This window comes from Caloenas nicobarica, chromosome 27, assembly GCF_036013445.1.
Source record: "Caloenas nicobarica isolate bCalNic1 chromosome 27, bCalNic1.hap1, whole genome shotgun sequence".
In the NCBI taxonomy this organism is placed as follows: Eukaryota; Metazoa; Chordata; class Aves; order Columbiformes; family Columbidae; genus Caloenas; species Caloenas nicobarica.
Genome location: NC_088271.1, coordinates 4,590,054 through 4,613,665, shown reverse-complemented (window position 1 = coordinate 4,613,665; position 23,612 = coordinate 4,590,054). Strand labels below are relative to the sequence as shown.

The window sequence follows — 23,612 nt, the reverse complement described above, 5'->3', positions numbered from 1 at the left end:
CCGTATCTGGCTCGTTAGCTTCCTGGAGCATGTGCAGATGCACGGTCTTGGCCTGCTGTTTTATTGTTCTTTCTCCTTCCAGCCAACTAAGATATTCAATTACATGAAGTGGAAAAAAACTTGTGACAGCCTCTTTATGATCTTCTCCGCTGTTTTCCTCATCAGCCGCCTGGTCATTTTCCCCTACACGTGAGTCTGCTGCAGTCAAGGGAAATGGCAAAGCTGCCTTCTGAGAGGCAGCCTAATTCAGCTGGGGGCTGAATCTTTAGCTGCAGCCTTTGCGTTTCCATCCTTGAGCGTGTGTTTCTGCCCTTTGCATGGGCTGCAGTGCCACATGGCTGTTGCACCTGCCTTGGGGTAAAGGAGGGTGGTTTGCCTTGGAGTTCCTAAAGTCCTGTAGTGTACTGCAGAGGAGCAGCCCTCACCCTGTGGCTCTGCCCTGCTTATTTCTGGTGGGGAACTGAGACCTGGCTCACATCTGTTTTATATAAGAAGGAGGTGCCTGATCTGAAACTTCCTGGGGCTTAATTACAGCCTTATTAACAACATGTTTTCCCTCCACTGCAATTCCCTCTCTTTTGCAGAGTGCTTTATAACACCTACTATTACTCCATGGAGATATTCCAACCCTTCTTTGGATACTACTTCGTGAATGCTCTCCTGATCATTCTGCAGCTGCTCCATGTCTTCTGGTCCTGCCTGATTATTCATATGGTCTACAAGTTCATCCTCCAGGGCACGGTATGGATCAGTTTGTTGTCCCCCACGTGTGACCTGGGGAGGGAGGGTCCACCCACAGTGCTTGGGAGCTCAGGGCCTCATCTGGGATGGATTTCTTCTTGCCCTAGTGAAATTACATGTGTACATTCATGACAGTGAGGTGAAAGGAAGACTCAATATTATTAGGGAAAGTTGGCAAAAAAAGAGTAAATTTTTAAAGTCACTACAATGTTTGGTCCACTTCTGATGCTTATATTCAAGAAAAACGTGGATTGGACTCTAGTGGAGATTTCCATGAACAAAGTGAGTGACATCTGAGTCATCCAGCACTTGGCCCAGTAAGATTTTCATCTGTAACAAAACTAAGAAATCAAGGCAGCAAAAGTTGTCATGACTGGGGAGGCCAGTGCAAAAGTGCTTCCCTTTAATTATGATGTTACTGAGATCACAGAATCACAGAATGGCTGAGGATAGAAAGTACCTCTGGAAGTCTTGTCCATCTTCCTGGCTCAATCAAAGTCACCTAGAGCCAGTTGCCCAGGCCCATGTCCAGATGGCTTTTGAATATCTCCGCAAAAAATCTGTGCACCCTGTGCCAGTGCTTGGTCACCCTCACAGTAAAAAACTGTTTCCTGGTGTTCAAAGGGAGCTTCTTGTGTGTCTGTTGCCCCGTGTCCTGTCACTGGGCACTTCTGAGAAGGTTCTGACACTTCCCCTTCAGCTGTTTGTTGCCAACATCCCCTGAGCCTTCCCCTCCCCAGGCTGAACAGTCCCACATCTCTCAGCTTTTCTCCAATGTGAGGTGCTCCGGTTCCTTCATCATCTTCGCGGGACTCTCTCCAGTGTGTCCATGTCTCTCTTGTGCTGAGGAGCCCAGAACTGGACCCAGCACTCCCAGTGTGGCCTCACCAGCGCTGAGCAGAGGGGAAGGATCCCTCGACCTGCTGGCAACGCTCCTCCCGACACAGCCCAGGAGGGACAAGGGCACATTTCTGGCTCCTGTTCGACTGGGCGTCTGCCAGGGCCTCCAGGTTTTTCTCAGAGAAGCTGCTCAGCCCCCAGCATGTCCTGGTGCCTGCGGTTGTTCCTCCTCACACTCCCCTTGTTGATCACAAGGTTCCAGTTGGCCCAGTTCTCCAGCCTGTCCAGGTCTGATCCTGTGCCATATCAGCCAATCCTCCCAGTTTTGTCTCTTCAGCAAATTTGCTTAGAGTTTGTTCTGCCCTGTCATCCAGATCACTGATATGTTTTGTCTGGTTTGTCTTACGGTGCTGTAGACATCTCCAGAGCAGATAGTTCTCTCTGAACTAGCTGTCTGGACTCTTTTTGTAGCAATAGAGGCAAACGGGCATGTCCAAAGTGTAACCAGTTCAAGATTGCACCCAGGTAATGCTGCTCATCTCCACCAGTCACAGAGCAACCCTGGATGAATGGTGGAGATGCAGCCCTATCAACTTCAGCGAAATGCATCCCACTCCTTCTGACCATAGGCTGTAATATTTGCTGTGATACCAAACAGCTGCTTAGCATGAAATTCTTCCCAAAACCAAAGACGTGACCTAGTGGCGTTGGATCGGCCACATGCCAAGTTCACAGTCCAGGAAAAACAAGTCAGCGCCTTGCGGGACTTGACCTCCTGGCCCAGGATCAGCTGTTTTATTAGTATCCAACTGGGGAATTCTGTCTTACAGGAACTGAGAACAAGAATTAAAGGCTCATCTTCATGCATATTGTCCCTGTTTTCTTTATCTGCCTTCCCTTGAGGTAGCAGAGAGCAAATTACTTGCAAATTAGGAAACAGAAACTTCACAGAGGAGAAGATGAAGATGCAACTGAAGATGCCCTTTTGTTGTTTTCCTAATTCCAGTGTGGGCTGAATTAGCATTGCAGTTATTACAGTGCAAAAATGATGAGGTAATAAACAGCCTTATTAGAAAGAAATGAACCAGCAGGGAGAAAAATACTGAAGCGTATCCAAAATTTTTCCTATTTTGTCTAAAAAATCATCTGCCACATTTGACGCAAAAATATACTTGAGATCTTTCCATATTGAGCAGTCAATAGCAAATAAAAATCATCCTAAACAGATCTGTTTCAATGGTAATTAGTAGCCGAAAGCAAGAATACAGGACGTTCTCCCCATTTTGAGAGCCACGAAATTCTCACTCCAGTCAGAAGTTCACATTCTTCCCATAGGATTTTCTGATCTCCACGGTTTTCCTCTCTGGCTGTGGGATTATCTGTGCCACCTTCTCACGTGACGTCCCCCAATCCCCAGTGATTAGAACTCAGCCCAGATCCTGAAGTAACGAGTTTCATTCCCTGAGACACGTTGCGGTAATTCACGCAGCTGGACGGTTCCTTTGGGAACCTCGTGAGTTTTAGGGCCTCAGCCACATTCCGCGGCCATGAATGGATAAACCGGAATATCAATTTTTAGTATTTGTCCTTCTGCTGCAGATTAAGACTCCTGCATAGTTCCTGAATGGCCAATTCTAGAACGATGTGAGGTCCAGGTTGTTGACAGAAGATATAACAGCATCTCCTACCCGTATTGTCCTTGGAGGCAGTTTGAATTCAGCGCAAGTTTAGGTTCTTGCAAATCCTGTCTGCATTTGCGTGTACTGATCTCTGGAAAGAGCATCAGACCAAAGAGACTTTTTAACATGATTCACGAGATATCCCCAGAACAAACAGAGTAAACGGAGACCACAGGTGTCCGTGCAGCATCTGACACAGCCCTGAGCAGTTTCCAACACTCAGGTCACGGACGGGATTTGCTGCTTTCCCTCAGAACACTCTTTCCAACGAGGAGTGTGACACCATGAATTCGTCCCCAGTTTTGGCATCTTTTATTGCAGAGTAGAAATAGCCTGGAAAGCCAGCAAGTGCTCGGCTGCTTTTACTAAACTCTTGTTTTATCACATTTTTTCTTCTTTGTCTTCCTTTTAAGGCAATGAATTAAATATTTACTAAAGTGGGTTACAGATCTCTCAGTCAATAGCAAGAGGCAAAACCTGAACTTAAGACTGAACGTAATCAGAGTTGAGAGGCTTAGTGTTGAGTTTATTTGGAAAGTGATGCTGTCAGACTGTCCCAAGTGGGGTGCGCAGCCTGCAGCCCCCCAGGCCACGCGTGGGCAGAAGCTTGTCCCTTTTTGTCCCTTTTGGCAGATGTAAAAGAGCTTGATTAACTGCTCCCCCTCCCCATCCTTTTTTTTTCAAGCAGCGAGGTGTTTCTCCTCGGTCTTACACAATTGTCCTCGGTCCTGGGCACCTGCAGTTTGGTGCTGCTTCCCAACCCGTACAGCAATTCCTGGTGTTTATCAGGGTCACAGCTGGGATTGCACTGAAATCAAAGAGATGGAGAGAACCTGTTTCCAAAGTGATGTAAAAGCAAAGGATGCGGAGGGGTCTGGAGCATCTTTGTGCTGAGGAGAGACTGAGAGAGCTGGGGCTGTTGAGCTGGAGAAGAGAAGCTGAGAGGGATCTGATCAATGGGATCAATATCTCAGGGGGGGTGTCAGAGGACGGACCAGACTCTGTTCAGTGGTGCCCAACGCCAGGGTGAGGGGCAGCGGGCACAGACTGAAACACAGGAGGGTCCATGTGAACAGGAGGAGAAACTTCTTTGCTGGGAGGTGCCAGAGCCTGGAGCAGGCTGCCCAGAGCGGGTGTGGAGTCTCCTTCTCTGAGACATTCAAACCCGCCTGGCCCGACCTGTGTGATCTGCTCTGGTGACCCTGCGTGAGCAGCGCTGGGCTGGGGGATCTACAGAGGTCCTGCAACCCAACCAGCCTGGGATGCTGTGACGTGGTAGAACCGTGTGCCAAAGGCAGAGGCGGAGGCAGCAGATGGATGTTTAGCCTGGGGCTCTGTTTGTATTGCTTCTCATTTCCGTCTTTCCATAGATGGAGAAGGACATGAGGAGCGACACCGAAGAAAGCGACAAGGATGAAGAAAGAGAAAAGATTAAGGAAAAGGAGAAAAATGGGATCGCGTATTTCAGCAATGTCACAAGCAACAATTACATCCAGCAGAACGGGTCTGAGCCGCTGAACAACAGAACCCATCTCAGCAACGGCCACGTCAAGGACCGGTAGCTACTGCTCACCTGCTGCTGGGCTGGGCTGCAGCGGAGCCAGCCCACCGTCTTTAGAAACAGTTTTGCTCATTGTATAGATAAAACAGAGTGCATTTGCAGTATCATAGCTGAATTCCTGCTTCCTGTACACAAAAGTGTTCATAGTCAGTGATATTGGAAGGAAGTTTTTGGCCTTTCTTCAATTAAAGCTTACTGTAGGTTGTAGCCTTGAAGCGGATAGAAAGGGATCAAAGTGGTTTGACTTGTATTAGACTGTACCATAGTTCCTGTTAAATGCGTTAATCTTGAAAAATACTTAAAAAAACAAATAAGTGGATAAACTCTGGCAGTGTCAAGTCTTAACCACCTAATGTTTGATAGGAATCTGTTTAGCCTTGACCAGCCCCTGGAGGCCCCGGCCTGTTGCCACTAATGATTATGGCTGGTAAGTGTGAAACTCAATATGGGGACACCTCTTTTGAGAAGACATGTGCCCCATACACACTCAGAAAATTAAAACTGAACATAGTGGAATGAAAGCTTTGGCAAGACATAGGAGAAAAGGTTTTCTTCTCAAAGGAGATGCTGCTGTGTGCCATGTCACCAGTTTTGTAACGGTGTGGATCTCGGTCCCTTCTGTTGTCAGCATTATTGCCACAGACGTGGGAACTCCAAAGGCTGGAGAGAGAACCCACCCACCCAAATCAGAGCTGGGAAATCCAGGCAGCTGTGTCTCACGTGTCAGGTAATCCTTTAAACCTGCCTTGGAGGGAAACGCAGTCAGAAGGAGGTGACAAGGAACTAGATAATCTAGAATACGACAGCGATTAAGTGCTCCTGTTTTCACCTGGTGTGGTTGGCACAGTGGGAAATGTTTACAGAGTGAACTTGTGGCAAGAAGGGAGAACATTTCCTCTGTCCTCAGAGGAAAAAGGATTCAGAAAAGATCTGCTGAACCTTACGGAATATTGCTTTAATGTGGCCTTCAAACTCGAGGGCCTTTGCCTGGACGCATCAGGAATGACAGGTCTAAAGCAGTAGTCCATGAAGTCATGATGCAGTTCTGATTCCGTTTGTCCACATGTCCTGCGTCTTATGTCCTGTCTTAGACTTCGGATTCTGTAATCCCTTAAAAGAGTTAAGTGTGACATGTTTCTGTTTTCCTGATCAGTTATTCTATGAAATCGAAGCATTGACAGATTTGCTGTGAGGAGTGCAGGGACTCAGGCTGCCAGGGCCGTGCGGACACTTCCCTGGTTGTGCCCAGTAAGTGCCGGTGCTAACTAGGGGGGACATGGACCAAGGAAATGCCTGATTTGAGGAAGTTGTGCACGTGTTTAAAATTTAAAAGGTGGGGGACAGCGTAGAAGGACCAGAGGGTTTTCAGGAGTCCACTCGGGTGAGCTGAGATGTGACTGAGAGCTTTGATCTGAGCTGGTATGTGCTCATCTCAGGTTTCAGGCAAAATACTTCGGATCATTTCAGAGGGGCTGATCCCAGGGCAGTAATGTGCTCTGGGATGAGAGCATCTGCTCCTGCATCGTCCTTTAAATTCTTATTTGCTGAAGACAGTTTGTCTCTGAAACCTGGAGCTAATTTGAGGTTTGAAGTGTATCTTCTGTATCCTGTCATGTGCCTTTAATCCGAGTCTACAGCCTTGCTGCTCCTCTGCGGGTGACGTGTTCAGGAGGGATGGTTATGTATCATTTTGTACTACTGAATGGAAACTTTCTTTATAAATTACTTTTGAAAGATTCGATTGTCTGGACTCTTTTCTACTTTAACTAGCAAGAGTTAGCCTGGATTCGTTGGAGTTTATAGGTGGATGTGTGATAAGGGAGACGCGTATCAGTGCCGTTGCCAAGGCCAATGCACATGCAGCGCAGGGAGAGGATGTCACGTACCCAGGACATCCAGCCAGGACAGAACTGCAGCCGCTTGATTTGTCTCCTACCAGGTGAAGCTGCGTTTGGCCCTGGAACAAGGGACACTTGGGGACACCCCACACCAGACCTCAGGGCCAGGTTGCTCGGTACCACCAGGGCAGTGAAAAGTCCAGGACTGCAGCACTGGGGAGGTGCTTTGGACTTGCAAGGGTAGGAAGAAAGAAATTAATGTCTATTTTTCTTTCTCATGAGGTTTTAGGAGGCTGGGGAAGATCCCTGTTGTAAGAACACACCACCTGTCACCTGAGGAGCTGGATGCTTCCCAGCGACTGCAGACATATGTTGGTGCCTGCTGAATTTTGTCCCTCAGGGCTTTTTTGTTGCTCTGAAGGCTGAGATAAGCTCATTAGGAGGCAAATCTGGTTCTTGTGAAAGAACTGAGAGAGCTGGGGCTGTTGAGCTGGAGAAGAGAAGCTGAGAGGGATCTGATCAATGGGATCAATATCTCAGGGGGGATGTCAGAGGACGGACCAGACTCTGTTCAGTGGTGCCCAACGCCAGGGTGAGGGGCAGCGGGCACAGACTGAAACACAGGAGGGTCCATGTGAACAGGAGGAGAAACTTCTTTGCTGGGAGGTGCCAGAGCCTGGCGCAGGCTGCCCAGAGCGGGTGTGGAGTCTCCTTCTCTGCGACATTCAAACCCGCCTGGACCGACCTGTGTGATCTGCTCTGGTGACCCTGCGTGAGCAGCGCTGGGCTGGGGGATCTACAGAGGTCCTGCAACCCAACCAGCCTGGGATGCTGTGCTACATGAAGGATTCAGGAGAGCTGTTGGACTTAATTAAGAACAACTGAGTCCTGCTTTTGACTGAGGGACTGAGCATGACAGTGGTGAGTCACTTGGGCACATCAACTGCCAAATTTTCTTTTCTTGCCATCAACTTGCGAAGGCTTAAAGAAGCTCTGCTTGTAACCAGCTCCCTCCCCACATGGCTCCATCTTCTCCATGTCTGCTCCAGTGGTGGAAAGCTGGTGAGTGCTGCGATAGTATTTATGAATTTGGTGTATCAGCTCCCTCCACCTGCTCCATCCCAGGGGCATCACAGCCCCAGCACAGAGAAGCTGTTGTAGAAAACCCACAGCAAGACTTGTCACTTGCCTGCTGGGACACCCAGCAGAGCAGATGGAGCACTGGGCACCGCAGCTCGATCTGAACCTGTTTCCCCTCTGTCTTTACCAGCCCATGTGCATCACACAGTGTGTGCGTCGCATCGTGTTACTGAGCAGCTGTGGGAGGTGAGGCGTCCAGCTCCAGGTGAGCTACGAGAAAAATCATTTACTGGGGGTCACGGGCTGCTGTGTGGTGGGTGATTCAAGCCCTGGCAAGGCACAGCGCCCGGCCCAAAATTATGGCTGACGTAAATCTGCTGACTCAGTAGACGTGGACATCTTGTGCTGGTTTGGATCTTGTTTTAAGAGCAGATTGTCACAGTTGTTCCCTTCCCCCCGCACACGCTCGGGAAACATCAGAGATGTTGGTGAAGGGGTTGGAGGGGAAGCCGTGTGAGGAGCGGCTGAAGTCCCTGGGTTTGTTCAGCTGGAGCAGAGGAGACTGAGGGCAGAGCTCATGGGGCTGCAGCTTCAGCAGGGGAGCAGGAGGGGCAGGGCTGAGCTCTTCTCTCTGTGACAGTGACAGAACCCAGGGAATGGCAGGAAGATGTGCCAGGGCAGGGCCAGTTGGACAGGAGGAAAAGGTTCTTCACCCAGAGGTGCCGGACACTGGAACAGGCTCCCCAGGGAGGTGTCACAGCCCCAACCTGACAGTGTTCAGGAAGAGACTGGACAACGTCCTCAGACACACGGTGTGACCTGGGGGGTGTCCTGTGCAGGGACAGGAGTTGGACTCCACGATCCTGGTGGGTCCTTCCAGCTCAGGACATGCTGTGATTCTATGTGCATCCACTATATTTTTTCATTTAGACGTGTACACCCCAGGGAACTTTTACGTGGACGGTTGCACTTTGAAAGACGTTGCTTTTCTCATTCGCAAGTGCACAACAGGCACGATGCCCGCGGGTAGGGGTGTCCCTGAGAACCAGCAAGGCCCTGTTCAAAAACCTGAAGTCATGTCTAAACAAGGAAAGTGGAAAGGACCTGTAAAGTTGGCAGATTGATGTGAACGTGCAATAAAGCAGGCCAAGAAATATCTTGAGAAACTACTTGGAAGGTAATACCAAGCTCTGAAACATTGGAAAGATTGCAGGAGTCACAGATAATCAAGGCAGACAGCAAGAACATGGAGACAAGATCAGGCTAGAGCCAAAAATTTCAGTGAGCTGCCTTCGCACGGCTTCCCGGCTTGGACACTCAGAGGGTCCCACACCTGAGGTGCCATCCCAAGAGGACCCAGCTCAAGCTGATGGGTGAGAAGATGTTATACAGCAAACAGACTGAAAAACAGCAAACCTGCAACCCTGGGTGGCCTTCACTCCAGTGCCCGGAGGAAACTCACGCTAGAAGGAGTCAAACTACCACCTGTGGAGTATCGGGTTTTGTTTCGAATCATCTTGTTATCAGAACAATTTAGGAAAGTTCCAAGTGAGAATGTGAGGAGCTACAGCCAGCTGCAGTCTGACATCCAGACTGGTAGAAAGTGCAATAAATGATGGTAGAGAAAGTGTAAAAAATAAATTTGTGGACACACATATGAATGTAATATTATACGAAAGAGGAAATTATGTCTCACTCTGCTGGAGTTACCCCAGAGAGTCAGTGAGCACGTGGAGAGGAGAGAACCTGCTGCCTGCTCAGCTTTGCAAAGGCATCCGGAAAGGTCCCTCACCACAGACTTCTAGAAATCCACCTCAAGTTACCACGAGAGACCAACAGGGATTTTTTTCACAGCTGTGATCTCCAACCAAAATGATCCGATGAATCTATGATGAATCTATGAAAGCAGGAGGGAAAGGCAGATGGGAAAACTGGCTGATAATGAAAGTTACTCATGATGATGGTGATAGAATCATTTTGGTTGGAAAAGACCCTCAAGACCATTGAGTCCAACCATAACCCACCCCAGCACTGCCCCATGTCCCTGAGAACCTCCTCTCCGTCTGTCCAACCCCTCCAGGGATGGTGACTCCAGCACTGCCCTGGGCAGCCTGTTCCAATGCCCCACAGCCCTTTGGGGAAGAAATTGTTCCCCAGATCCAACCTCAACCTCCCCTGGTGCAACTCGAGGCCATTTTCTCTTGTCCTAATGATGCAGAGTGGCTGTGAGCAGTGGCAGGAGAGTTCATGGTACTGAGGGACTGAGTGATAAAACACAGGTGAAGTGGATTACGAAGGAATATGGAATATGCACAAGACGGGCTCCAGAAGTGCTGAGCTGAGTGTTCGCCCTTCAGAATGGTTCCGCGGAGCAGTTTATCAACTTAGTGCTCAGTATGTGATGGTTCAAAATGCAAAAAGGGTTATGGGATGTTGCTGGGCAAGGTGAAGGAGCCAAAACTGAGACTGTCGGGACCCTGAGGGTGCCAGAAGATCTTCATGGCTGTGGCCAGTCTCACCTGGGACCTCCATCCACACCCTCTGCAGGTGTCAGAGCTGATTAACAGGGGAGGGCTTTGCAGCCTGGGAAGGAAAAGCTGGTAGGAAGAGGTGGCAAGAGAGAAGCCCCTGGTGGTATTGTCACCAGGTGGGGACTTGTCGTCTGTGCAGCAGTGTAACTGCACTCAGCCACCTCGACACCCACTAAGCTACTTTTGTGTATTAGGGCATCTTATCCCACCAGGCAGGTCAGAACAAGTGATGTTGTTTCGACTGATCTGAAGTTACGAGATTGAGCGAGAGTGGAGAGTGTGATTGATGAGCTGTCAAGCTGGGAATCTCGACGGAGGAATGAGTTTTATGTCTTGCTGCTACTTGGACGCTGAGTACCGAAGCCTCGTCTTTCTGTGCCCCCCCGTCCTCACCAGCATGGGGGTGTCAGGGGGGCTCTGGCACCACAAATACCGCCTGTCACCTGAAGCTGCCTGGGAAGACTTGAAGGACTTCACAGAAACCACCACCCGCAGCTTTGGCACTTCTTGCTCTGCATCCCTGCTGCCCTGTTCTTGATGCACCTCTGAAAGGTGAGTGTGCTGGTTGCCACCAGCATCTCACAGGGTTGCTCCAGACTAATCCTCACCTGCTTCCTGACCACTACAAGGTGTCCAGGACTATCCCCAAGAATACTGAATCTCTCTGCTTATTGCAGCATGTAGTATCCAAATACCACACAAATACGATACAGTATTTGCCCTGCCCTCCCTCTCTCCTGTCCCCGTGGGTGCGAGAAGACAAGTCCATCCTCAGTCACACCTTGCCTGGGGGTCCCTCTGGAGAGAGTCCAAGTGGGACCTTGCAACACAAGCACCGAGAGCTCATAGATCCTGCTGAAGATTCCATTGACACACATTTGATGTATTATTTTACTCCTACAGTATTTTCCAACAGTGAAGCAATGACTTCCCTTTCTCTCCCAGCTGGTCAAAGGACAGAGAAGCACAGAGCTTAAGGGTCAGAGCAGCCCTTTATTTCACAGCAGCCCAGAGGAGTTTTCGTACCATAACCATGCTGACTGCTATTTCCAATAATGACCATCGTGTACACACCAAGGTTTCACTGGCTTTTGCTTCAAGTTGATTTGCTGGGTAGAATCAAAGTCACAAAGGAAGAGATCTATTTTCAAAAATTAAGAATTTCACAGACCAAATTTGACACAATCTAACTCCCATCAGCTGTAAAGCAGATGACTTTTTCTTGGTTATGCTGGATCTGGCATCGCTTAGGCCCACGTGTCAAACCTTCGCACAGAGACACAGCCATGAATAGGAAGGGGACAAGGGAGCTTGTTTTCTATAACTTGGCACATGTCAAGGTAGGGATCAAACAGGACTACAACGGGAAGGGCACTGTTCCCCTTCCTCTGTCCAAGGAGATAAATTCGTCCATTCACAGTGCTGCACCCCATGAAGAACTTCTGGGTCAAGCATTCCTCCTCCACCGGGGTCCATTCATCTGTCTCCACGTCCAGCCGAAAAGCTCCCCCGCCGATGGTGTACAGAGCGCCGTTCAGTGACGTGATGCAGAGATCATACCTGCGAGGGAAGAAACCCTTCATCAGAATCAACAGAAAGGTCTGGGCCCTGAAATATTCATAGAATCATTTTGGTTGGAACAGACCCTTAAGATCAGTGAGTCCAACCATAACCCGACTCTGGCACTAAACCACGTCCCTGAGAACCTCGTCTGTACTCACTATGACCTTGGTCCTTATATCAAGAGAGAACCGCAGGAGTGTTGGTATGACAGGAGCTCTGCATTTCTCCAGTCCAACCTCTCCTTGGCACAGGACCAACACTAGAACCTTTAGAAGAAAGGTCCCAGAAGATTCTTTCTTACCTTGGAAGCGGAGAGAACGAGATGACATCCCAGCTGTCCGTCTCTATGTTCAGCCTTTGCACTCCATCATAGACGTGTCCGTTTTCGTCCAGGCCACAGACCACGTAGATCCTGGTCCCCACGCTGACGGCATCTCCTCTCTCCACAGGCTGAGCCATGGGACTCATGGTCTCCCACTCCGAGTCCAGCAGCGCCATGCGCTCCACGGCTGGGACGATCCCGTCGTCTGTGCTCCCCCCGAGCACGTACAGGTACAGTCCCGCTCCCACCGCGCAGTGGCTGTTGCGGGACTTCTTCATGGCCGGCCCTTCCAGCCAGCTGTTGTCCACGCAGCTGTAGATGAGCACCCAGTCCACGCTGTACCACACAAACTCATCCCGGAAATATCCTCCCGTCACGAAAAGGAAGCTTCCTGGAAAGACAGCAGAGAAAACAGCAGTTACACGAAGGCTGAGAGTTGCTCCTGAGAACTACAGTTCTCATTCCTCCCCCGGCTGTACCGATGAGGTACAAGACGAGCAGAGATAATTACTGCTCTTTGGATGGGTTTGCAGGACTTTACTCCTCGTCTGCACGGATAGGCTGGGCCTACGGGATGCAGTAAATCCTTCCAAGGCTGCTCCCACTCATGGACACGCTCGGTTGGAAAGAACCTCTGGGCATCTCATGTCCAAACTGCCCCTTGAAATGGGAGTATCGCCAACACTAAATAAGGGAAGCCACAGTATTGCGCTGTCTTGAAAGTCTCCAAGCATGAGGACTTTGCAACATCCATGGGTAAGTTTAGCTTGACAGCAACTATAGATCAGAAGTCACCATCTGTCAAAACCAACAGGAAAGGGAAGGCCAAAAAAATACGCTGCTTAAAGTGAAGTCGTTAGACTCACTCCTGATAAAGCTGATGTAAGTTCAATTGTTTCTGCTATATGAAAAGAAATATTGAGCCTTGTCTAACGTTGTCCCAAGACTAAGGAAAACGAAACTGTTCTTTGAACGAGTATGGACGCAAATATGAACGAGGTTTTAGCAACGCTGGACAATGCGGTTTTACAGAAGCAGCTGAACTCTTGCATTTGGGTCTCTAAGCCTCAACTTCTGTTCACATTTGCTCAGTCGCTCTCCTCTAGCAGTTACCTACTGCTGCCACCGCGTATTGTGTGAGGTTCCTGCGCTGCAGCGGAGAACAGGCCTGCCAGCTCTCTGTTTTAGGTTGAAAGAGGAATAACTCTTGCTGTTCCTTGTCATGCTTTCCTCCCAGGACATACAAGGTGTCGTAACTCCGGCCAGCACGAGGACACAGCTCCGTGTTCCGCCAGCTGGGCGGAGGACAGCTGTCTAACTTCTTTATTAGTCTGGAAAAGGTGTCCGTCTGTCCAGGGCGCTTGCTGCGCTTCACCAAGATATCGAGGAAGGACAAACTCAGAAAAGCGACCCTGACTTCGCCCACCAAATCCAGAAAGTCTTCCTCTCTCGTCGCTGGGTCCTCCATTATCCACCTCATGATACTGTCGAAAACCACGTCTTCTCGCGAAACGAAGAGCTCGTCGCTTTTCAGGAGACACGCCAGCATTTCTTTGGGTAGGGCCTGAAATTCCTCCTGGCACACCACGTCCCCCCAGTGCGTGAGAGCCACGTTCAGAGCAGACTCGTACAGCTCCGTGAAGGCAAATTGCTGCGCGTAGCTCAGCAGGCCCAGGCAGTTGGAAACGTGCAGCTCTCTCTCCAGAAATTTCTCGCACAACAGCTTCACCCTCTCGAACTGAAGAAAATCAGCTGTTTCCAGTAAGCTGATGACGTTTTCTTGACCTATCAGCACTCGGGCCGTGCGAGCGAACTCAAGTAGCGCCTCGAAAGGCACCGCATCGATCCCTCTGATCACTATGTGGTGTTCGGAGCTCTCTCTCGCCCCCCCGAAAAACATGGCTTGGAAATAAGGGCTGTGCAGCGCGAGGACCCTGCGGCTGACCTGGAACAGTCTCTCTCCAACCTCAAGAACTGTGTCTGCAACCGTTTCTGTCTGAGGTCCCAGCTCCTCTGGTTCCTGCGCCGGCTCCATGCTCGTCAACCGCCAGGCAGTTAAAATTAACTCGGCCCTTACGCGGCCTTTACTCACGGGAGGTCTCTGGAAACATTATCCCCCCAGCTGGGATAAATACAAGATAAGCCAGACTTGTCCTAAAAATAGAGGATGTGTTCTACCCTCCTGCTTTGCTCTTCAGTCCTTCCTGCTGCTTTCAGAGCAGTAGCAGAGCTGTATAACCAAAAAAATGCAGATTTAACTGGCATTACCTTAGCTGGGTAAGGCCACAGTGAATTAGAGGAGCTGTTGGCCGAGCAAAGAGCCTGGACTGCAAGGAGAAACAACCAAATCTTTCCTAACCACTGACTAAATATCAAGAAGTTGTAGAAGAACACTGAACCCATTTGGAAAAAAAAAAAGTCCCCATTATGATACTTTTCACTTCTGAAAAAAATCAAAAACACAGGAAAGCTTGAGACTTTCTGGGAAAAAAAAAAAAAAAAAAAATCACCGATATTCCCAAAGGCACATCCTTCATTAGTTCAATATAAAATTCCAAATAGCTTGCAGTATTTAGTACATATTTATACTTTAGTAAGAGATGGGGGAAGGAATGAGCCCTCATTCAAACCCAGATGGCCGTCACATTGTCATCTTCAACCTCAGTGCACTCAATAAATACAGTCGTGGTACAACCAACAGCTGATCCCACACCCTGAACTTTTCCTGAGTGTTTAGACCAAGGTATTAAGTGGGAGATTTGCACAGCGGCCTTGAACTAGTGCCCCTTATCACCAAGAGCTCATCCCAACACGACTCGGTCCCATTTCTCGGTGGAGAATATTCTGCAAGCAGAACAGCGCGATTGGGATCACAAGCACCTTTTTTCCCCCTGGAAGGGGCATTTCTGGGAGAGGATTCGGCAAAACTGCTGTTACAGGTGGTTTTCTGGAGTCACAGTTAGGAATGAATCCAATAGAAAAGCATATACGCATTTCAAATTCTGCTATTATTTTCATATTATTTTCAGGTACTTGACTCCCAAATACAACTCAGAAGTCTGCACCGCAGAGAAGGGCAGTTCAAGACTCGACTCAGGCTGATGATGAGCAAATTCAAGCTCCAAACGCTCGAAAAAAGGAGTCTCTTGAACGGTGCGATTGCCTGAAGAACAAGTTTTGGAGTGTTAGAAAATGTAGGAAGGAGCATGACCATACAGCCAGCTCTGCAAAGCACCTCCTGAAGAAATTGCAACTGTGCAACAAGTTGCAACTGTGCAACTGTGCAACAAGAAATTTACAACTGTGGAGAGCTGGGACATCGGCTGTAGAGCGCTTTTTCAGACTAAAAACCAGACATTTACAAACAGATTCATTTGTATTTATTCACTCAAAATTCCTCAATTCTTGCTATTTCTGCAGTATAAAAGAAATAAAAAATGTTTACTTACAAATCAAGTCATAACAAACAGAACCAGATGTGGACAGCGACAATATAAAAATATGCAGTATCGCCAGGCACTGCCTACAACTGAACATTCGGATCTTAAATATTCTTCCCCTAAAATTCCAGGTATCGAACAGACTCTTCCGTGAGGTTCACGTCACTTAGTCAAGGATTATCCTAGAAGTCAGTCCAGTGTTTCTGTAGAAATTTGGGAGCCTTCTGATACACAGACCACGGCCCACAAGATCTGGAACAGGTGCTAGAAAAGATTTTCTTGGCTACGTGGCTTGAAAAGGTGACAAAGTCCTGTACAAGGCAAGAGATTTTCCTGTACGCGCTGGAGCAATCACGCAAAAGAGAACGAACAGCAGGAAGACACAACACTTCCCAGCAGAGTACTGACATCTAAGAGGAAGAAAAACATGTTCTCATGTATTTAGGCTTTAGATTAATTTAGATTTTGTTGATATATTTATAAATGTAAATAACATAACCAATGTTCAGGGCATTCTTTACTAGTTTTACGTGGTTGTTTCGAAACTCGAAAGATCAAGAGGGTCTCTGACAATTCCATGACAGTGTATTCCCTCCCCTAAACAATGGAGTCGCATGTTTATTTGAGTAAAAAAAAAAAACAAAAAAAAAAAACAGAACTTAGTTCTTACACACCCCATCCTCTCATCATTTACGGAAAGCCACAAAAAGAAAAGTTGCCCGTTCTGTCACACTAACAAATACACATTCAAACTCCTCCCCAAACCAGGAAGCTGCTCACACACTGATCATTTTCTCCAATGATCTGCACCCTTGAAGTCTTCGGAGACAATAAAAAAATAAAGCATTAGCCGTCTTGCTGCTGAATGAAGGGGTTTGGAATGGCTTCCATTCCGTCCTGCGGACAAATAAGAACCACAGAAGTCCCTCTGCAGACCACCAGGCCCAGCTGACGCGTGTCTTCTGTTAATTTGTATTGATCATCCGGATCTGAAAAGCAGAGATCCATGGTTACAATGGCGAGACAAGAAACCAAACTCCATCAGCTTCAAAAGGGTTTTTTTTCCAGGCATCTGCATTGTTTTATTGAACACATATAGAAGCGATGCAGCAGCGGTATGTGATGTCTTCAAGACATTACTGATTTACTGGTTTTCAAAGTAGCACATGCCACAGCGAGCAATAGAGAACTTTACTTTGTATAAAAAGCAGAACACATATATTTCAAAGAATTCAAAGGCCCTTCCATTCAGCCGACCAAAAGCACAAGTGATTTTAAAAGCTCCTGATCCCATTTCAGATGCCATTATAGACAAACATTTTGGGATCAATGTAAATCAGAAAAAGACCCTGACTTCAGCGCTCCCAACCAGGCCATGGGTGGGGACAGACAAACGCTGAACACGGCAACGGCCAATTCTACCCCCTTAGGAGGTCAATATATCCAATAAAATGCATTATACTCATCTTTAAAAACTCCCTTCTAAGGGCAAAGTTAAAGCTTCAGGTGCTTCCTGTAAGCAGGAAAGAGAACACCCTTCAAACACAGTGTTCATATCATAAATTTGTTTCGGAGAGGAGAAAGGGAAATGGGAGCATGTATCATTGGACAGGAAAAAAGAAAGAAATAATAGGAAAAAAGCCCTACAGCTCTGTGAGCTCTAATAAGCTACAGAAGGCTTTAGTTCCACAGAAACGCCACGATTGCGTTTACACTAAAGACTAAAGATACTGGTTCTTGCTGAGATGCTTTTCCTGCTTTGAGCAAACAAAGGCAACGGCCTTATCTGAAGGGAGACGCTACTTTATTCCAGCTTTAGAGGACAAGGGCCCCAAATGAGCTACAGAGGAGCTCAAGCAAGAACAACCAAGAATGTTCTACCACAAGGAACGTGCTTCATCCAACTTCTGGTATCTTATCCCTCTATTTGCAACTTAGTTACCACAAACACGTCTCAATTCAGATGATGTCAACCTGCAATTTCTGGTTATTCACTCACTGAGCTGTAAGATTTCTCTTAAGAAAATTAGTGTTGGGAAGAAAAAAACATAAAAAAAGCTTTACAGAGATAGCATATGACTTACCTCGCATATATTCAATGGTACCATCAAGCACAAGGTTCAGCAGAGGGTCAAATCCTTTCAAGACACCACTTGCTGTTGGAGACCACACACAAAACAATGATTTAGAGACCAAAAGCAGGTGAAGGACACACTCCGTTCTCCAGCTCTGGTCCCTCCTTCCAGCGAGGAGACCGGAGAGATCAACCAGTGCCCTCTTTAGCAAATATACAAGACCCTGGTTTGTGTTGTGCCAATTGAAACATTCAGGTTTTTCAACTAATTCTTCAAAACGCTCTTCAAGACATTAACGTTTTTGCTTTCAACCAATTTCAGGGCATTTTAAGAATATTTCAGCATAAGAAAATTAATTCAAGTCACACCACGAAAAAAAGAAAACAACACTAAAACCAAATAAATGCCCTCAGCAAAGGAGTATGGCAAAAAATAAATCAAGACTATAATATTTTGAAGTGTTTTCCACAGAAAACTCCCCTCCTAGAACATCTCTTTAGCATTGGCACTGCCTGCATAAGAATTCACTGCAGACTAACACGCATTTTGTCCTAAAATAGAACGTGATTCCACAAGACTGGTCCTAAATAAATCACAAGACTACACAGAACGATCTCCCAGTTTGAAAAATACTTATTGATTACCAGCATTGCTGTCACTGCTAAGAGCCCAAATCAGAGCCTGTTACAATCCCAGGTGTTATGTGAAGATCATAAAGGAACTTAGCATGAATTTTCTAGAAGAAAATCTCAAGTAATGCAAGTAAGTGGAGGGGAAAAATGACATAAGAGCCTCTGAAGTGATGAGGAACCGTAGTGAAATATATTGAAATAATCTATGAACTCCAAGTACATCGAGTATGTTAAAAGGTGACAGGGATGACAGATGTATTAATCATAACACCTATAAATGTTTCCTTGCTGCTTTATGTGCGCTCTTGCAATGTGAAAAACCAGACAAAAGAAACAAGACAGTTGAAGGTGACCAATAAAAAAAGATGAAAGATAGGTGCACAGATGAAACATAAAGGTAAAATGGAAAAGTTAAAGGAGATAAACCTTGCACCGGTAACAGTGAACAGTAACAAATAAAAGCACCCACCACACATTATCTTTCCTGGAAAGCAACGTGACCACACAGGAGACAACAGGCGACAAGCGAAGAGCAAGGAAATAGGTCAAAATGTAAAAAAAGCCTCATGCGGCAGAGGCACACGCCTCATCCAGCCGCTCACCTTCTCTGCCACCCTGGAACTTCACGCGGATCGTTTTGTCGATGTATTTGGAGAGATCCAAAATACTCTCCTTCTTCTTCTTCTCCTTGTCCTGAGGGAGAGGAGCAGAGGTGACGTGAACTAGAAAGAACCTTCCCCTGCCCCCGGTTACACGTACAGAATCACAGAATCATTTGGGTTGGAAAAGACCCTCAAGATCATCAAGTCCAACCATAACCCACCCCGGCACTGCCCCATGTCCCTGAGAACCTCATCTAAACGACTTTAAAACCCCTCCAGGGATGGTGACTCCACCGCTGCCCCGGGCAGCCTGTTCCAATGCCCGACAACTCTTTCCGTGAAGAATTTTCTCCTCATATCCAACCTCAACCTCCCCTGGCGCAGCTTGAGGCCGTTTCCTCTGGTCCTGGCGCTTGTTCCTGGGGAGCAGAGCCCGACCCCCCTGGCTCCAAGCTCCTTTCAGGCAGGTCAGAGATCAGAAGGTCTCCCCTCAGCTCCTGTTCTCCAGCTGAACCCCCAGCTCCCTCAGCCGCTCCCATCACACTTGTGCTCCAGCCCCTCACCAGCTCCGTTCCCTTCTCTCAACTCGCTCCAGCTCCCCAAGGGCTTTACTACAGCGAGGGGCCCATACGCTCCATAACACTCATTCTGTAACACGGCCGCGGCAGCCGCCGCGCCGAGGCGGAGCGGGAGTCCGGGCTGACAGGGGGAGCGGGGCCCGGGCGGCCCCGCGGCCGCGACCCCCGGGGCGGCCGCTCGGGTGCGATCGCCGCCTCACAGGAGCCCGCGCGGCGCGCGCCCCGCTCCTCACCGCCATCTTGGCCGCGCCGCCGCCGCCGCCGCCGCCGCTCGCCATTTCATTCGGCCGCTCACCAGAAGTGACGTCCGCGCCGCGCCAAAGCTCATTTAGCGGCGCAGGAAGCGCGGGGCGGGACCTCCGGGGCGGGTTGCTGGGTTACCCGGTGCGGAAGGACCCGGCTCCGGCCCCGCTCGGAAACAAAGCGGGAGGCGGCGCGGCGGGCCCGGGATGGCGGCGGAGCGGGCCCGGCTCCGCCTCTGGCTGCTCCTGTATCTCCTGCCGCAGGTGAGGGGCTGGGAGCTCCTTGCGCCCTGCGCCTTGGGCGGGGAAGCGCTGGGGCGGCAACCGGGCGGGGGGGGGGATGGAGGGTAAAGCCGGGCCCGGCGCTGCTGCCGGTGCCCCGGTGAGGCCCGTGTGCTCGCTCGGGCGGGGTTTCCCGGGGCGGAGCGCGGCCCGGGCTGCCCGGCGGTGCCGCAGGGCCGGGAGGGGCCGCGGCCCGTGCCGGGGGAGGAGCCGGGGGCAGCGCGGCCGTTCGGCGGGGTTTGTGGGGGGCGATATTTGAGTGTGTCTGGGTTTTTGATGCAGCCAGGCTCTTGTCGGTGACAACCAGTGACGGGACAAGGGGCAATGGGTGCAAACTGGAACACAGGAGGTTCCACTTAAATACGAGAAGAAACTTCTTCCCGGTGAGGGTGCCAGAGCCTGGCCCAGGCTGCCCAGGGAGGTTGTGGAGTCTCCTTCTCTGCAGACATTCCAACCCGCCTGGACACCTTCCTGTGTAACCTCAGCTGGGTGTTCCTGCTCCGGCGGGGGGATTGGACTGGATGAGCTTTCGAGGTCCCTTCCAACCCCTGACATTCTGAGATTCTGTGAGGGACTCCAGCGGGGAGTGACAAAGATGCTGAGGGGTCTGGAGCGTCTTTGTGCTGAGGAGAGACTGAGCAAGCCGGGGCTGTTCAGCTGGAGAAGAGATGCTGAGAGGGATCTGATCAATGGGATCAATATCTCAGGGGGGGTGTCAGAGGACGGACCAGACTCTGTTCAGTGGTGCCCAACGCCAGGGTATTTATTAGGTAATTTGGAGGGTATGATGTAGTCTTGAGTCTTATTGGTGTAACATTGTAACACAACAGTGTAATTTTTCCCCTCTTCAATACCTTTCTCCTTACTGATTCCTGCCAGTGATCTTTAGTTACAGAATGACCTGGTTGCCAGTGAACTACTTCTTTGTTATTTCTGCATCGTGTCCTTTTTTCTTTTCCTGCATCATCTCTTCCTTGTTCCCCACGCGCCCTGTCCCTTTTGGCATCTCTGTTCACGCTTCAAGTGGGCTGGTAGATGTCAGAGTGGGTCAGGGACTGGCACGGGGTCAGTTCGATCTGTCGGTTTGGAAAAAGCGAGCGCATCGGTGTGGAGGGACAGCAGGCGGGACCGTCCACTGGCAGATGCTTCTTTCTGTAAGCCACTCACTCGGTGTGTTTGTGCAGCAGAACAGTGGTAACGTGCTTGAGCAAGCTTTGAACGGGCTGGCCTGCGCTGAAACAGCCCTGCTGCTGCAGCAAACTGTGAATTTACTGTGTGCTGCTCATATGTTTCTCTTAGCCAGGCTGGCTTATGTAAAATTTGTTGCAATACCTTGTATCTGAAATACTTCTACATCTCTTGTCGGTGTAGTTTTGGGTGGTACATCATCATCCTTGGCTTGAGGCAGAGCAGGGTGCTCTGATGCACGTGTACAACCATGATACACCAGAGACTGAGGGATATTTGCCTCCTTGAGATAGGAGAATAAGATTTTTTTTTTTAGTAGTGGCCGCATTTGTTTCTAAACTCTGATATACACAGGGAGAAGGAACAGCTCGGCTAGTGAAGCACGGCTCCGAGTTCTCATCTGGAAACTGGGCGTGATCTTCTAGATCAAAGTGCTTAGAACTTGTTTTGGTGTCGGAGTCCTCGCTTTTCATTTAACTTGCATTCTGACCATTCCTTCCTGGCATTGCTGCCTCTTGGTTGTCCCGAACAACAGCAGATGAGCCTTTGAATATATTATAGCAACATGATCATGTTGGATTTGGTCTTCACTATAGTACTATAGTAGCTTTCAGCAGAATATTGAACTGAGGTGATGGTTTCTGTGTTTAAAATCGGAGCATTCTATAATATGCTGTAGGTCTGACAAGTCGAAAAGACTGTCTGAAATTCTGGATTAAGGTGGTGCTTGACAATTTAGTCTCATGGAATTGTTGCATTGTGAATTTGAAGCTTTTCGAAGGGGAGTTTCTTTGTGTGCAGATTTGCTGTTCTGCCCTTTTGGTCTCCCAACTGATCAGTGCAGTTTGTGGGGAAACAACACACCCCAGGGAAACCTTTTTGAGATTCAGGTGGCCAAATTAGCTGATACAGAGCTAATGAAAGGGGCAAAAATTGGGGCATCCAGGTGAATTTGGGGACAGACTGGGAGGGACAAACAAGAAGGAGCGACCAGGTCAGCTTCTTGAACCATGGATGAGCTGAATTCCTCTTTTTCAACCTTCTTCCATCATTTAACTTGCAAGCCACAGTGCCTGTTTCTGAGCTGCATTAATTCTCCAACGTGACAGGAAAAAAAATTTGCTCAGCAAAAAAATGGGAAGCATTCTGCTCTTTTAGTGCATTAAATAAACCGTGGAAGTGTCTGCTGAGGTTCAGAGCAAACAAGCGTGTTCTCCTCATGCCACAAAGGATTAGATGGGCTCAGTTGCCCTAAAACTTTACACTTCTGTGAAAACCTTTTCCTTGTTTTGCAGCTTTATATAAAATACTTGGCTTTGTGTTAATCATACGACAATATAAAGGTGTGATTCTAGCAGATTTGCAGCTTTCCTTGTGACATGGCACTGGTGTTGAGCATGGATGCCTGACTGGTAACAGTGTTTAAATACAAATACTCCTTATTCATATAGGGAAACCAGATAATTCACTACTTAACTGGGAGAAGTTACTTCTGCTGTTTGAGGCGAGGAAGCCCATCCCTGTTGCACTTTGTTGTGGTGCTTTCTAAATCATATGTACTGTAAGAAGTGAGTATAGTAAAACACCTTATTGTCCCAACACCCAAACACCCAATTGTCCCAATTTCTGTCAGTGTTTGAAAAAGGCTGGTCTGGGTGTCCAAACATTTGAAAAAAGAGCCCTTGGGGGCTGTAGGAACATTGTATAGGAGATTATGACTCCTCATGGGTTAATCTAGGACACCAAGTCATCTCGAGGAATAAGAACCATCCCAAGTGTTGCCACCATTCCAGCGCATCAGCTGCTTTGAACCGACTCATGTTGTTTGATACCTCATGACATAAATAAAACACAACTGGAAGCATCCAAGCCCTCTGGTACCAAAACAAGAAACCCCGATGGCTCTGCTGAGGTGGGAGGATAAGAACAAACTTGTGGCTGTTAACAGACTTCAGAGCTATGATTTGAAATGATAGTTGCTTTGTAAAATGTCTGTGAATCCTTGTTCCCCATGGACTTTCTAAAACTCTCTGCAACCTCTTCTGCTTTTAGCCCTGCTCATATTCCTTTTAATTCCTCTCATCCTTGATTTTTGCTTGGCTCTTGGCACAGGAAAGCACAGAGCTTCTCAAATGTTTAGAGCACTTCACATTAAGAACCTTTTATTCCTTTAATATTTCTTTAAAGAAGATCCATTAAGTTGCTCAGAAAGCACAATTGTGTATTAGTGTCTTCGCTGTGCCGTTTGGGTTTATTACTGACTTCCAGTAACGTTATCTAAATGGAAATGTAGCAACACACCCTGTGCTTGTTCTCTTGCTTTAAAGATGTGTGGTTTAGATCTTGTAAGTGTAAAACTTCACCATACCGGCCAATTGTTTCTATATATGCACAAAGCTGTTCAATTACAGGTCGCCA

At 48.3% G+C, this 23,612-nt stretch overlaps 4 protein-coding genes across 6 annotated transcripts in view; 2 read left to right on the top strand and 2 right to left on the bottom strand.

The window, feature by feature from the left end:
* The window catches only part of LOC135999064 (ceramide synthase 4-like), a 48,541-nt gene extending 41,984 nt beyond the window's left edge, over positions 1–6,557 (top strand). For both annotated transcript variants that reach the window (XM_065652507.1, XM_065652508.1), the window contains exons 10-12: positions 83–189; positions 585–741; positions 4,631–6,557. In XM_065652507.1, coding sequence (XP_065508579.1) covers positions 83–189; positions 585–741; positions 4,631–4,822 — 456 coding nt within the window. In that variant the 3' untranslated portion in view covers positions 4,823–6,557. The remainder of the gene's footprint in view (positions 1–82; positions 190–584; positions 742–4,630) is intronic.
* Positions 6,558–11,258: 4,701 nt separating this feature from the next.
* On the bottom strand, positions 11,259–14,215 carry LOC135999085 (kelch-like protein 23). The gene is made up of 3 exons (XM_065652553.1): positions 13,269–14,215; positions 12,135–12,546; positions 11,259–11,830 (listed from the first exon to the last, which is right to left on the bottom strand). The coding sequence occupies exons 1-3, from the start codon at positions 14,188–14,190 to the stop codon at positions 11,518–11,520; spliced, it is 1,647 nt and encodes a 548-aa protein (XP_065508625.1). The 5' UTR covers positions 14,191–14,215; the 3' UTR covers positions 11,259–11,517.
* Positions 14,216–15,507: 1,292 nt separating this feature from the next.
* LSM7 (LSM7 homolog, U6 small nuclear RNA and mRNA degradation associated) lies at positions 15,508–19,767 on the bottom strand. Of its 2 annotated transcripts, XR_010607677.1 has the most exons (5): positions 19,716–19,767; positions 18,905–18,995; positions 17,680–17,751; positions 16,376–16,584; positions 15,508–16,005 (listed from the first exon to the last, which is right to left on the bottom strand). XR_010607677.1 is itself a non-coding variant. In XM_065652558.1 (4 exons), the coding sequence occupies exons 1-4, from the start codon at positions 19,758–19,760 to the stop codon at positions 16,442–16,444; spliced, it is 351 nt and encodes a 116-aa protein (XP_065508630.1). In that variant the 5' UTR covers positions 19,761–19,767; the 3' UTR covers positions 15,510–16,441. The 2 variants fall into 2 exon arrangements, 1 of the variants encoding a protein (XP_065508630.1); XM_065652558.1 differs by having other exon boundaries at positions 15,510–16,584.
* An 81-nt stretch (positions 19,768–19,848) lies between these two features.
* The window catches only part of SPPL2B (signal peptide peptidase like 2B), a 28,572-nt gene continuing 24,808 nt past the window's right edge, over positions 19,849–23,612 (top strand). The window contains exon 1 of the mRNA XM_065652431.1: positions 19,849–19,988. Within this exon, the coding sequence (XP_065508503.1) occupies positions 19,932–19,988 (57 nt within the window). The 5' untranslated portion in view covers positions 19,849–19,931. The remainder of the gene's footprint in view (positions 19,989–23,612) is intronic.